This window comes from Myotis yumanensis, unplaced genomic scaffold (assembly GCF_028538775.1).
Source record: "Myotis yumanensis isolate MYYU_CA2020_CCGP unplaced genomic scaffold, mMyoYum1.0.hap1 SCAF_19, whole genome shotgun sequence".
In the NCBI taxonomy this organism is placed as follows: domain Eukaryota; kingdom Metazoa; phylum Chordata; class Mammalia; order Chiroptera; family Vespertilionidae; genus Myotis; species Myotis yumanensis.
The window spans coordinates 9,020,278-9,034,332 of record NW_027223770.1 but is presented as its reverse complement, the minus strand read 5'-3'; the positions used below and the strand labels follow the sequence as shown (position 1 = coordinate 9,034,332).

Here is a 14,055-nt window from a genome sequence, read left to right as displayed (position 1 = left end):
TACAGCCTGTACGGAATCTGTTTGTGCAAGAAAGTGGAAATCTTCTGAATTCCGTCATGAGTCAGTGTCTGGCATAAGAGAGAGCATGTGTTCAATGAACTCTCCACCCAACTGTCCAAGCCTCTCATGGAACCACTTGAGTCTCACAGTGCGAGGTTGGACCGTGTGGTCTCCAGGCTCCTTCTACTTTGGCACGATTGACATGTGGGGACAGATAATTCTTTATGGTGGACTGTTCCGTGCATTGTAGGGTTTTTAGCAGCGTCCCTGACCTTCATCCACCAGATGCCTGTAGTAACCCCCACCCCAACCAGATACAACAACCCAAACTGTCTGCCTCTGGGGGGCAACAGCACCCCCTTTGAGGACCACCGCTCTGGCGCTTTTGTTAGGTTCACAAAAATGGGAGAAGCAAACTTGGGATTTCCCTGCAACCCTCCTCGGCTTACCATGATGCTAGTTCACATGCGCAGAGCTTTAGGTAGATTCATTCATCCTCACAACAACCCTATATAGTAGGCTATCCTGTTATTCCCATTTTATAGAGTAGAAAACTGAGGCACAGGGAAGTTCTGCAGCCTGCCCAGAGTCATCTAGTTAATACGCAATTATAAGCGCAGGCTGGCCGGCTCTAGAGTTGAGTCTTACTCCGCTGCCCTACAGAAAGGCCAGGTGAACCTGAATCTGTCTCTCCACTTTCTCCCATTGCCTTTTGGGTGCAGAGAGGGGAGGCCTTTGAGAAATGACTTAGGGATGTAGGGAAGTCGATCATTTAGAGCGGTGGTTCTCAACCTTCTGGCCCTTTAAATACAGTTCCTCATGTGACCCAACCATAAAATTATTTTCGTTGCTACTTCATAACTGTCATGTTGCTACTGTTATGAATTGTAATGTAAATATCTGATATGCAGGATGGTCTTAGGCGACCCCTGTGAAAGGGTCATTCGACCGCCAAGGGGGTTGAGACCCACAGGTTGAGAACCGCTGATTTAGAGGGTGTCTCAGATATTCACTCGGGGCAGGCGGAAGAGTTAGCAAGGGCCCCAGCCATAAGAAACTGAGACAAAACAAAGAGTAACAGCATCTGGGCAGCTAGACCTCGCCTCCAATCCCACCTCCGCCGCTGGCGGCTGAGTGCCCTCGGGGAGGCGGCTTCCCCTGTGTGCCTTGGTTTCCCCACCTGTGAAATGGGAGTGAATAATAGAGCTGGTCCCACAGGCTGCAGATGACTTAAGGAGAACACTGCACGCACAGTGCTCAGCACCGCACCTGGTTACTGTTACGTCCCCGGGTTACTGTTATGACCCAGCACCTTGCCTGGCAGTGACCACATTAGCTCCCTTGTCTCCAACTCCGAGTCAGGGCGACCCTCCTCCCCAAAGTGCTGCCATGCGGGCAGGAATCCCATTCACCCATCCATCAAGGGGAGGGATGGGGCTCTACTGCTCCCCAGGTGACGACAGTCATAAACAACCCTGAGAATTAATGAGTCTGAGATGCACGCAGCCCGCAGACCCGCCGCATGGCTTCCTGACAGAGTGGCTCGGCCATTTCAGGACAGGTTCCCGAGAGGCCCTGCTCCGGGCTCTCAAGGCAGCGCTGGCCAGAACAGCCACAGCTGCCTCCTGTTTCTAAATCCTGTCCCCGTCCTCAGCAGATGGCCTGATCTTAACTTCAGAAAATGCCACATTTATTAAAGTTACCGGTAACATCTCCCCACTTGGCAATTAGGATGAGAGCGAAAGCAGCTTGATTCTGGAATTGATGGTGTACGTGCGCCTCTCTCTCTCTCTCTCTCTCTCTCTCTCTCTCTCTCTCTCTCTCTCTCTCTCACAGCATGGCATACACTCTCCCACTTTGCTGCATTTTTAGGAATCGCTGTGTAATGTTTAACTGCTGCTCTAATCGCAGCTGCTCCGGTCCCTCCCATCAGCAGTGGAACCCAGCTTTTCGCTATTTCCCCTCTCCGACTGAGGAATCGGTACCCAGACCCCTCGCCCCGCACCGTGCCAGGCGGGGTGTCTTCCCCGAGCTCCGCAGTGCTCCGCATGGGGCCTCCTTCCTGGCGCAGTTGCACATCATTAGCCTTCCCTCCCCATTCAGCGAGGCGCTGCAGCAGCGCTGGGCTGAGGGCTCGGAAGCAGCTGCCTGCATGTTTCCCAGGCTGCTTGGGCCTTTTCGGGGAGAGTGAGCTGACACGCGCCATCGGTCCTGCAGTTGGCTTCTGTCCTCGTGTGGGGAAGGCAGCCCCTGGGCCTGGGCGCCCTGCCAGGCCAGGGTATGCACAGCCCTGCATGGGAAAGTGTGGTCTGTACGTTGGTGCTGACTATGCACACGTATGTGTATGCACATAGGGCACATGGACATGTGCCTCTACAGGTGTGCCTGTGGGCATATGTACTCACATGTGGATACAAGCACCATCATGTATGTGTATTTAGAGATGGGCATGTGAGTCCTATCAACTTCTAGTTACCGCAGCCCCTTTAAAAGCTTTAGAAAGACAGATTTCCTGACTAGATTATAGCACCCTGGCTACATAGAAAAAATGCTAGTACAGGGAGTCATAAAAGCCATAAATTTCCAGAAGAAATAATTAGCAGCAACCGCTACTGAGTAGTTAACATGTTCCGGGCCTTTTACAAACACTCTCACTTTGCCTTTGCAGTAATCCTAGGGGGTAAGGACCTTGTTTTCCCCAATTTACAGATGAAAAATGAAGGCTCAGAAAGGCTAAGCAACTTTCTTGGGGTCACAGAGCCAGGAAGTAGCAAAGTTCAAAGGCGGACGCAAACAAGCTCACTCCAGAGCTGGTATCCAATGCCTGCGTCATACCTGCCTCCTATTTCTAACATCTGAGTGTGTGTGTGTGTGTGTGCGCGCGCGTGTAGGTGTGAATGTCTGGTGCAAGTGTGTAGGGAGTCCACACCTCCCCGGGGTTGAGCACCCGGCAGAGCCCAAAGCCTGGCTTGTCTGACATCCACAGCCAGCCAGGGAGGAATCACCCAGACCTCGCTCTGGAAAGGAGGGCTGGCGTTTCACTCAGGCCTCACCAGGCGGAAATAGAACCTGGGTGGCAGATGGGGCCGGGGGGTGAGGATGGTAGACAGAGTAATGGACCCCCCAAAGGTGCCCACATCCTAATCCCTGCAGCCTGGGAATATGTGACCTGACCTGGGACTTTGCAGAGGTAATTAAGTTAGGGATCTTGAGATGGGGCGGTCATCTAGATGATCCAGTGAGCCCCAGGTAATCACACGGGTCTTTGTAAGACAGAGGCAGGAGGGTCGGCGTCACAGGACGATCGGAAAACGTTACACTGTTGGCTTGAAGATGGAGGAAGGGGTCACGAGCCACAGAATGCAGGCAGCTTCTAGAAACTGGAAAAGGCATGGGGATGATCCTCCCCTAGAGCTTCCAGAAGGAATGCAGCCCTGCCAAGGCCCTGGCTTTGGCCCAGGCATCTGAGCTTCAGGACTGTGAAGGTCATATATATAAATGAAGGTCATATTTATCTATATATTTAAAAGCATAAGTGACCGTTACGACCTAATGACCGGAACGACCGGCCAATAGCTATGATATGCACTGACCCAGACCTTGCTGCTGGGGCCCTGACAGCCCTGAATCTGGTTCACCTGCACCCTGAACCCAGACAGGAGGGAGGAGGGAGCCCGATTCCTCGCTGTTGGTTAGCTTGCTGCTGGGCCAACCTCCCTCAGTCCCTCCCCCTGGCCGGCCGGTCCCCCGCCAGCCAGGCCGAGGGACCCCATGGGTGCACGAATTCATGCACCGGGCCTCTAGTATATACATAAAATCTGTTGTTTTAAACCACTTAGTTGTGGTAACTTGTTACAGCAGCCATAGGAGACTAAAATACAGAGCGACTCCTTGAAACCCGGGAGCGTGCGGTGGCATTTGGTGGTCCAGCTAGTGTACTCTCCTACCACTACTGAGTCAGACCCACTGGGACAGCTTTGGAGTTTCAAGAGATCTGGTCCAGCTCATGTGTAGATGAAGTCTAGGGACCTGCCTGCTTCATTCTACCTGGAACCACCATGGTGTCTGAAACTCTTCCTGCTCTGAGCCTCCCAAGGGCTCCATTCTTATGTCCATGTGTTGTCTCAAACCTGGAGACGTTGAGTCACCTCCATTCAAAGCCTTTAAATGCTTTCCCATCACTCTGAGACGCAAGACACTGCATGGATTGGCCCCTGCGTATCTCTGAAGCCTCATCTCCCGCCACCCAGCCCACCAGCCATGCTGAGCATCTCTCGGGTCCTTTGCGCATGCTGTTCCCTCTTCTTCCAGGGCTCTTCCTCACCCTCTTAACTGGGTCAGCTCCTCTTTATCCTCAGGTCTCAACTCAAGGTCACTTCCTCTGAGGCCCCATCCTGACTTCTCAGATCCCTCTCTTAGGAGTTCTCACTGCTACTCAGACTTGTCCTTCAGACAACCTTCTAGGGGTCTAATTATGATGATGTGTGTGATTATTTAAATGACATCTGAGTCCCTCACTAGAATTCCAACTCCATGAGGGCAGGGACCTCATCTGTTTTGCTTCCTTTTGGATCCTCACTGTCTACTTGGCAGGTGGTAGGTGCTCCGTGAATATTTGTCAAATTAATGAGCAGCGCATCTAGGTCCATTTGGATGGCAAGGTCAGACCAAGTTGAGAGTCCACCTCCCACCGCCTCCAGAGGTCATCCATTGGTGCCCAGAGGAGGGGACATACCCTTTCTGGTGCCTCTGGGAGCATCCTTGGAAATGGGAGGTACCCATCGACTTTACTGAGTAACCAACAGCGCCCCCTTCAGCACGAAGCCTAGTGATGGATGTGTCCTCTGGATGTGAGGCTCGAGGGGCAATTGTCAAGTTAATCAGGCATGTAAACACATGACTAGACAGTGACAGGCACTTATGATGTCCACCTAATTGGGCACTTAATATGGAGACAGTGAGCAGCCAAACAAAACCAGCCCGCCCATGCAGACAGGCCTGCTCTTCGCCACTGAGAGTTTGTGTTGGCTCAATGAATATCATGGGAGGAGGGGGTAATGGGTGACCCCCAGATCCTGGTTTGAGCGAGCCAGTGGGATGGTGGTGCCATTTTTGGAGAATAAAGAAATGTTTGCTGGGGACGGGGGTGGGAATAGAGGGCTGCCAAGATGATGGCCAGATGAATGCAAGAGTCTGAGATGCCTGTGCAGACATCCATGTGACAACGTCATGTAGACAAGTAGATGAACAGATCTGGAGCTCCGTAAGCAGTTTCCTAGCAGAGGGGACATGAGGTAGAAAGGACTAGATAAGAGTCTTAATCTGAAGTCAGTAGACGAGATGGGCTTTGGGGGATGTGGGAGGGGTTCTGTGATTTTCTGAAAATGCATCAGATTTCATGTGCTTGTTTCTTAGGGAGGTTCCAACAGTCTTCATCAGATACTTAAGAGCCCATGACTCAGAGAAGAATTAGACCCTCAGCCTGATACTGAGGGAGATGCAGGTGGTCCCTGGTCCTGTGAGGTCCTCAGTACCCTGTCTCTGCTTCCAGGCGCCTGGTGGACCGTCTGGAGAACATGAGGAAGAACGTGGCTGGGGATGGGGTGAACCGCTGCATCCTGTGTGGCGAACAGCTGGGGATGCTGGGCTCTGCCTGTGTAGTGTGCGAGGACTGCAAGAAGGTACCATCACCCTCCTCTTCTCTTCCCTGCATCCCTGTTCATAACATGCAGAGGGGCTAGGCCTGGGATCAAACCTTGGGGGACCCTGGGGCTTGGATCCTGAAGGGTAGTTGCCAGAATATGATTCCTTCTGGGATGCTCTCACATCCAGCTGTCTCCCGAGGTAACCCTGGTCCTGGCTCCTCCCCTAAAACTCACTGTGACCCTTCTGTCCCCTCGGAGCTCAGGTCCATCCAGGATGAACTTGGGAGCGTGAGGTAGGACATGAGCTAAGGTTGAGCCTGCAAGTGTCCTGGTTGTGGCTTAGCAAGTTACATGTCAGGCTGAAGAGCATGATGGACTCATGTCTACACATGTGTGTCCGTGGAAGGCTAACCCAGCATTTTCTTAACCTGGTTATAGTACAAGTGACTGAGAAAGCCCCTCTCCAGCCCAGTTAGGACCACTGGGCTTCAAGAGCCTTTATTCTTGAAAGGGGGGGGGGCTCCTCGTATTTCTTCATCCTGTACCCTCTCCTCAGTTGTCTGCACTTGACAATTCCAGGACACAGAAAGAACTGTCCTTGGGTCTGCCTGATTCCCAGGAAAGGAACTTAGGAGAATAAGCCACCCAGAAACACCCATAGAGTCACTTGACGTCTCCTGCTTGGGGTCCCATTTAGCATTTAGATGGAATATTGAGGGAAGTTGATCGATTCCAAAAATGTTGTCTGCTGCAGTCAGCCAAGAGTGAGAATTCGGTGACCCATCAGGATTCCTATTTGCCTTGACTGCCAGGAAACAGCCAAAAATATAATGTCCCATCACACAGTCATGGCGTTTCCTCACATAACTTCCTTCTCCTTGAAGATTTGAAGCTGTAGTTGTAGCCTAGGTGGTCTCAGATTCGCTTGGGAAAGGAGAAGAAATACATTAGTAAGCCATGTGGATACATGGCCTTTCCTCTTTGAAAATCCTCTCAGTCATCTCCCCTGTATGGATGCTGAAAACTCAGGCCCCACAGGGACTCCTGGAGAATTTCTTTATCCAGTGCTGGGGAATGACTCCAGTTCTTGGTATTGGAAATTAAGACTCAAGTTGGAACTTTATTCTAACTGGCCCTGGTCATGGACAGGAGGTGAGATAAGGAAAGTTCTAGCTCTTTGCAATGGGCTTCCATCACCACCCCCCCTGATCATGAGCACCTGGCATATCTGAGTGTACACTGGCCTCTATTTTGTCCCCAGAATGTCTGCACCAAATGCGGGGTAGAGACCTCCAACAACCGCCCGCATCCTGTGTGGCTCTGCAAAATCTGCATCGAGCAGAGGGAGGTGAGTAGACGTGTCCTTTCTAGCTTCTAGAGCACCCTTCCTTTTTATTCAGTTCCCCCTTCCTCTCTAGAGCCAGGGAAACAGGGTGGCAGGTGGGGGCTGGAGAACCTCGGCAGGGATGTGTCTTAAGGGTTTGGTATAAAAGGAGCCAGCTCAGCTGTGGACTCTGGCGGAACAGCCCCTGAGTGTTTGAATGAATTTCTTTTCCCTTCTAGTTCTGCGACTTTTCCCTTCCTAGTAATAGGGAGCAGCACACCACATTTAAGAGCTGCAAGACTCAGTGTCCAGTCTTTGCCCCTGCGCTCTCTGGCTGTGAAGCCTTATATTAGCTCATACCCTCATGATGCCCAACTTTCTCCATCAAGAAAATGGGTCTACTCAGGCCCTCTCTGTTGAGTGGTCAGGAATATTGTGGGAATTAAATAGAAATTGTGAAAGGTTGCATACTGGTGAGAAAAGTGTGCTGGCTCTTGTGTCCATGTGCTTAGGGAGGGGAGCAAAGTTAAAAATTGGCACTCATGAAGGCAGGAGCAATATATTTGGCTGCCATGTCATCATCCTCTCCCTTTCCTCCCCAAGGTGTGGAAGCGTTCTGGAGCCTGGTTCTTCAAGGGCTTCCCCAAACAGGTCCTCCCACAGCCTATGCCCATAATGAAGACCAAGCCCAAGCAGCCTGTCAGTGAGCCCGCTGTCCCAGAGCAGCCTACCCCTGAACCCAAGCACACTGTCCGGGCTCCAACTCAAGGTAGGACAAAACGATTTATCCTTTCAGGACCAAGGACAGCTCTCGGCTAACTGGTCTACCTGGAGAATGTCCTGACATGTTTGTGTTTCTACCCAGTTGATGGACAAACAGCCTCTGGGTTTGGGTCTGGGAATCCTATGTCCCTTTCACAGCTCACCATGAACCCTATGGAGAAGATAGCACAGAGAATTCCTCAATAATGTCAGGCATTTTTGATGGAGTATTTAGAGGTACAGCAGAGGTGGAAATTAAAATTAGGAACAAAGAGAAATTCTCACAACCAAACTACACACTGGAGCCTGGAGGCATTTGGGGCTTGCTGAGAAGGCCTTCCTCACCCCTGATATTTCTTATATACACCATCAGCAAATCTGAAATTGAACTAATTAGAACGGAAAGTTGAATAGAAAGGAAATTAGTGAAAGAAAATTACCACTACTATGGATACTATCACTATCATCCAAGTATTATTATTAATTACTAAAATGATGATTAAAAGAGAGAGGCAAAACAATACAAAGAAAAAAGGCAACCACAATAAAAACACATTAATTGGATGAGGCCACTGGGACTGATCAGAGAGAGCCCTTGCAATAATTCCAATTAACACCAAGTGATCATTTCGGGTCTGGATGACAACTCTGGAGTTGCGTGCAAGCAGTGCTTCTGGAAGAAAGGTCTCAAAAATTGAAGTGCCTGAGTATGTCTTTTATAAGATAACTTCTTCATGTACTTGGGACTGTGTCTGGCACTCAAAAGGCATCAGCAAATACTTCCTGACAAAGGGAGCAATTTGTATCCCTTGCAGAGAATTACCAAATTGTCCATCTTCACTGCATCCTGAGGAGCCCTGGTTTCTACCAATAGAGCATCCTTCTTCCTGGTTAAGCACTTCCCCCTCTAGGTCGAGAAGATTGTAGAGCATAACTGTCAAGATCATGGACATATGCCTGGCTGGTGTGGCTCAGTAGTTGAGTACCCATCTATGAACCATGAGATCATGGTTTGATTCCTAGTCAGGGCACATGCCCAAGTTGTGGGCTCGATCCCCAATAGGGGTGTGCAGTAGACAGCTGATCAATGATTCTCTCTCATCATTGATGTTTCTATCTCTCTGTCCTTTCCTCTCTGAAATCAATAAAAATGTTTTTTTTAAATATATATTTTATTGATTTTTTTACAGAGAGGAAGGGAGAGGGATAGAGAGTTAGAAACATCAATGAGAGAGAAACATCGATCAGCTGCCTCCTGCACACCCCCCACTGGGGATGTGCCCACAACCAAGGTACATGCCCTTGACCGGAATCGAACCTGGGACCCCTCAGTCCGCAGGCGCTCTATCCACTGAGCCAAACTGGGGTGGGCAAAATATTTTTTTAATTAAAAATGAAAAGATCTGGGCATCTGAGGGCAGGAGGACCAGAATCTGAATTCCAGCTCTGCCTCCTACCAGCCCTGTGAGCTTGGGCAAGTGTCCTAACCTCTCTGTGATTCGTTCTTCATCTATGGGGTGGGGCAAAATAGGTTTACAGTTGTGAGTATGTGAAACACAGTTTATTAATTATTTTACTGTTTTTCAAACGAACAACTGCAGACCTGCTTTTGCCCCACCCCATATAACATGGGGCTAATAACTCACTGGATTTGTTTGAGTATTAAATAAAACACTTCATGCCAAGTGCTTGGCAGAGTGCAGCACTGAGTAAATGCTGACTGATAACATATAATGTTCATCACCTGTGCACAGACACATACACAGACATGAACTAGATAAACTCTGGACAACACAGACCACTCTGGAAATGCGGTGGATGTAACCCCATTCACTTCACTGGAGAGAAGTAACATCATCAGCATTGCATAGTGACGCTTAAAAAGTTATTAGAATAACATCGGTGCTGGTGAATGTGTGGGGAGATGAATACTCTCTAAACTGTTGGTTTAGACCAGGGGTCCTCAAACTTTTTAAACAGGGGGCCAGTTCACTGTCCCTCAGACCGTTGGAGGGCCGGACTATAGTTTAAAAAAAAACTATGAACAAATTCCTATGCACACTGCACATATCTTATTTTGAAGTAAAAAAACAAAACGGGAACAAATACAATATTTGTATTTGCATGTGGCCCGCGGGCCGTAGTTTGAGGACCCCTGGTTTAGACTGTAAGTCATCTCCAGCCTTTTGGAATGTAATATGCAGACTTTATTAAAATGGGGAAATGTACTATTATATACCATTTGATCCAGCAATCCCTCTCTGGGATTATATGGAACAGCAATCCAAGTACCATGTAAAAGATATAGATATATTTGTTGCAACATTACTTATGACAGCAAAGCACTGGGAGAGGTTCCTTAGTAGGGGAATTGTTGACTGGATTATGAAATATCCACACCACGCTATAGTAGAGATTATTTAAAATGGAATGATGTCAGCGTCCTTTATGGATTTGGAATTATGTCCATATGTGCTTTCAGTATTCTCTTAACAAACATTCACTGGGCACCGAAGGAGTTCCAGACTCTATTCTAAGCCCTGGAGATAGAGTGGTGTTTGCAACAGATGAAGACCCCTGCCTTCATGCAGCTAAAATTCTAGCGGGGGAAACAGGTGCTCGACCAGCTGCCAATGCAAATGTAATATCCTATCGGGCAGTGATAGGTGCTGGGGGTAGACACGGAGCAGGTAAAGGGGGCAGGCAGTGACAGGAGGCCCCATTCACGATAGAATGGGCAGAGAAGGGCCGTCAGAGGAGGATCTTTGGGGAGACACGTGACTGAAATGATAGCGAGGACCCAAAGAATCTTCAGGACTATGGTGTGCGTGGGGCTTAAGGTTGGAATGTGCTTGGTGAGTCCTGGGAAAATTGGATTAAGTGAGCAAAGCCCACCTAGAAGAGGATGTAGCCAGTGGCCCCAGCTCGGCCTGTGTTCAGCCTGTGTGTGTTCACATGCTTGTGCAGGCAAAGGAAATATGTGAGATTATAAACGAAAGCTGCGTCCAAGGGCAGGGGCAGGAGGGGAGAGTTTTAATTTTAAAGAGCACTTGGGAGTGGACGGTGGGCCCCTTTGTGGAGCTGTTTAAGTAGTGGCCCTCCTGCACCATAAAAACCAGTTCTCCCATCACTGTTCTCCCTCTCCAGGTGACGCTGAAGACAGGAGGGGCCCAGGTCAGAAGCAAGGCCCTGAGCTGGCCTCTGCGCCTGGCCGAGGAAGCTACGGGCCTCCTGTGCGCAGGGCCTCAGAGGCACGAATGAGCTCAGCCAGCCGGGATTCAGAGGGCTGGGGCCATGGCCATGGCGGGGCAGCCGGTGACTCCAGCCGGAGCCCAGCGGGTGAGAGGGGCAAATCTGGGCAGGCTTTCCTGGATGAGGAGTATCAGAAAGAGTGGGGAGGGGAGTGTTTTTATTCATGTATCCATTTGGTGCTTATTGAGCACCTACTGTGTGCTGTGTTCAATGCCAGATGCTGGTTCTAGCCTATGGTAGAGGAAAGATAGGACTCAGAAACAATTCTGACTCCAGACATCCAAAAGTTTTGCTTGCTCTAATGCCTGCATTTCTTTTTAGCAAGGTCTGGCTCTGATTAGATGGGCTGAATATTAGTTCCCTCACAGACCTCTGGCCTTCTCTTTCTGAATAGAAGGTTCATGGCATAGCACCTCGGTTCCTCTTGGCAGGAGAGCTGGGGAGCAGTATCTGATGGTCTCAAACAGACTGGAGACCAACCGCCTGAGTTCTAACCCTGGCTCTGCCACAAACCAGCCAACAGACATTGCATGAACTCCTCAACCTTGCTGGGCCTCAGTTTCCCCATTTATAAAATGGGGTGTAGAAATTAAATAAGCTTCTTATATATAAAGTCCCTGGCACATGGTAAGCGTTGAATAAATGTTAACTCGTCCTTATCCAGTAGCTCCTGAAGTTCAGAGGGGGGGAGTGACCAGCCCAGAGTCACACAACTTATAAAAGAGAATGCTCTGATGCAAAGTTAGGGCGATGTGAAGATATAGACCAGATTCTTGCAAGAATAATACAATAATATCAACATCTGCCAGGTGTTGAGTGTTTACTACATGTTCTGAGCACTTTGCACGCATTGTATCAGCGCATCTCCACCACATGCTATGCGGTAGGTACTATCATCCCCATTTAACAGATGAGGAGACTGAGGCCCAGGGAGGAGAGGCCATTTGTGCAAGGTCGTACAGGTGGGAGCGCTATCACACAACTTGTGCTTTTCAACACCTAGGTGACTTGCCCGGGGGGTCTGAGTACTGGAAAGAGCGAACCCACTGAGAGGCAGAGAGGGTCTGCAGGAGCTGAGGGTGTTGGGGGGCTGCGTTCAAATCCAGAGGCCTTGCTTTAGGCCGGCTGCCCAGTCCCAGCTTCTTTCTGCTTCCACTGTGTGTGCGTGCAACACAACGGGCTGTTTCCCTTCCTTCCTCCTACAGGCTTGAGACGGGCCAACTCAGTGCAGGCCTCCAGACCCGCCCCAGCCTCGACGCCGAGCCAGGCACCGCCTCAGCCTGGGCAGCCAGGTACTTGCCGCCCGCCCAGCCACCCCGGCTGCCATGTCAGTCAGCGGCGACCCCAATTCCTCCATCCTTGCTGGCAGAGCCCCGGCTCTCTGCAAAGCTGCAGCCGCCGCGGAATCCTAAGCTCTTCTAAGACCCTTAGACTGAGTGATCCTCGGGCTGGGGAGCCGGGCGGGGCACGAGCCAGCGTCGTATCCAGCTGAATGCAAGAAGGGACAGCACTTCATTCCTCAGCATCGCCCCCCTTCAGCCATGGTCACTCCACTGGCAGTTTTTACCACACGCACCTACCACCTACCCTCTTACTTTCTGATCTTTCTGCAAATGGACTCGCTTTGCAAGCACGGCTGAGGGCTTGCTATCACAAACTCTCTCGAGGGGGATTTAAGGCCACTGAGCTGTAACAAAATGACACACGTTCCCAGAAGGGCTGTGGGAGATTCAGGAAGAAATGGTGAGCAAGGAGATCAGTGATGTGGGGAAATCTGAACACATGTGGCTCCTGAAAGACAAAGGGAATGATGTCTAATGGGTGCCGTGCGGGTTTTGTTATTTTAAAAGGAACCTGTTATAGTGGCATCAATGGGAAACCAGTGTCCCGTCCTATAGAGAGAGTGTGTGCGGGCACCACCAACTGGGTGGTGTAAATTAGCAGAGACGGGTGGTCTCCCAGTTCCGGAGGCCGGAGGTCTGAGGTCAGGGTGTCGGCAGGGTGAGCTCCTGAGGCTGTGAGGGAGGATCTGTTTCATTCCTCTTAGCTCCTGGGGCCTCAGGCAATTCCTCGGCTTCTTAAATGACGTCCTCCCTGTGTCTCCCGTCATCTTTCTTCTAAGGATGTCTCTCTCTCTCTCTGTCCAAACTTCTCCTTGCATATATTATTGATTTCAGAGAGGAAGTGAGAGGGAGAGAGAGAGGAACATGAATGAGAGAACCATGGATCGGCTGCCTCCTGCACGCCCCCTACTGGAAATCGAGCCCGTAACCACGGCATGTGCCCTGACGGGGAATCGAACCGTGACCTCCTGGTTCATGGTGGACGCTCACCCACTGGAGCCACACCGGCCGGGCCAAACTTCTCCTTTGGATAAGAACACAGTCGTATAGAGTAAGGCTGCCCCAGTGACCTCATCTGAACCTGACCATCTTCAAAGACCCTCTTCCACCTGAGGTCTCACTCACGGGTGCTGGGGGTCAGGACTTGAAGATCGTTTAGGGGACACAGTTCAACCCACGGCAGAGGGTAACGACCTAAATGAATGTAATGAAAATTAAACAAGGCAAGGAAATTCTCGTTCCTCTGGCCTGAGGAGGTTCTGAGCCTGGGGCCTGTTCTCTTTTGTTCAAAGAGGAAACCCAACAGAGTCGCACTCAAATGAGACTTCCGCTGGGGGGTCATACTGAAAGGCCAGGGAAGCCTGGGGGCTCCTGGTGGTGTTGACGGGTATTCCATGCCCCACCCCTGAAGTTGTGAAGAATCCACTGGGTCAGTAATGACCCCACAGCATTGATGGATCCAGAGTGTAAACTTGCCCATCACCTCGGGCACCATTCTCCTCCATTCGTTGATCAGCCTCATAGCCAGTGAAACTTGAAGAGCCGACATTATTATCCCATTTCAGAGAGGAGAAAGCTGAGGCTCGGGAAGGACACATTGGCGCTTGAACCCAGACCTTCCTGACCCCAGAATCCTCCGTGGGGCTGTTCCTGCAGCCCCAGGTACCTCTGCACATCGCCTGTTACCCCTGGGCCTGTGTCCCTGCCCAGGAAACGAGGGGGACACAGG

General features: G+C 50.5%; 1 protein-coding gene across 4 annotated transcripts in view; it reads left to right on the top strand.

The window, feature by feature from the left end:
- RPH3A (rabphilin 3A) overlaps positions 1–14,055 on the top strand; it is a 144,576-nt gene that overhangs the window by 110,910 nt on the left and 19,611 nt on the right. For all 4 annotated transcript variants that reach the window (XM_070399828.1, XM_070399830.1, XM_070399831.1 and 1 more), the window contains 5 exons: positions 5,552–5,681; positions 6,907–6,993; positions 7,573–7,738; positions 10,879–11,070; positions 12,189–12,275. In XM_070399828.1, coding sequence (XP_070255929.1) covers positions 5,552–5,681; positions 6,907–6,993; positions 7,573–7,738; positions 10,879–11,070; positions 12,189–12,275 — 662 coding nt within the window. The remainder of the gene's footprint in view (positions 1–5,551; positions 5,682–6,906; positions 6,994–7,572; positions 7,739–10,878; positions 11,071–12,188; positions 12,276–14,055) is intronic.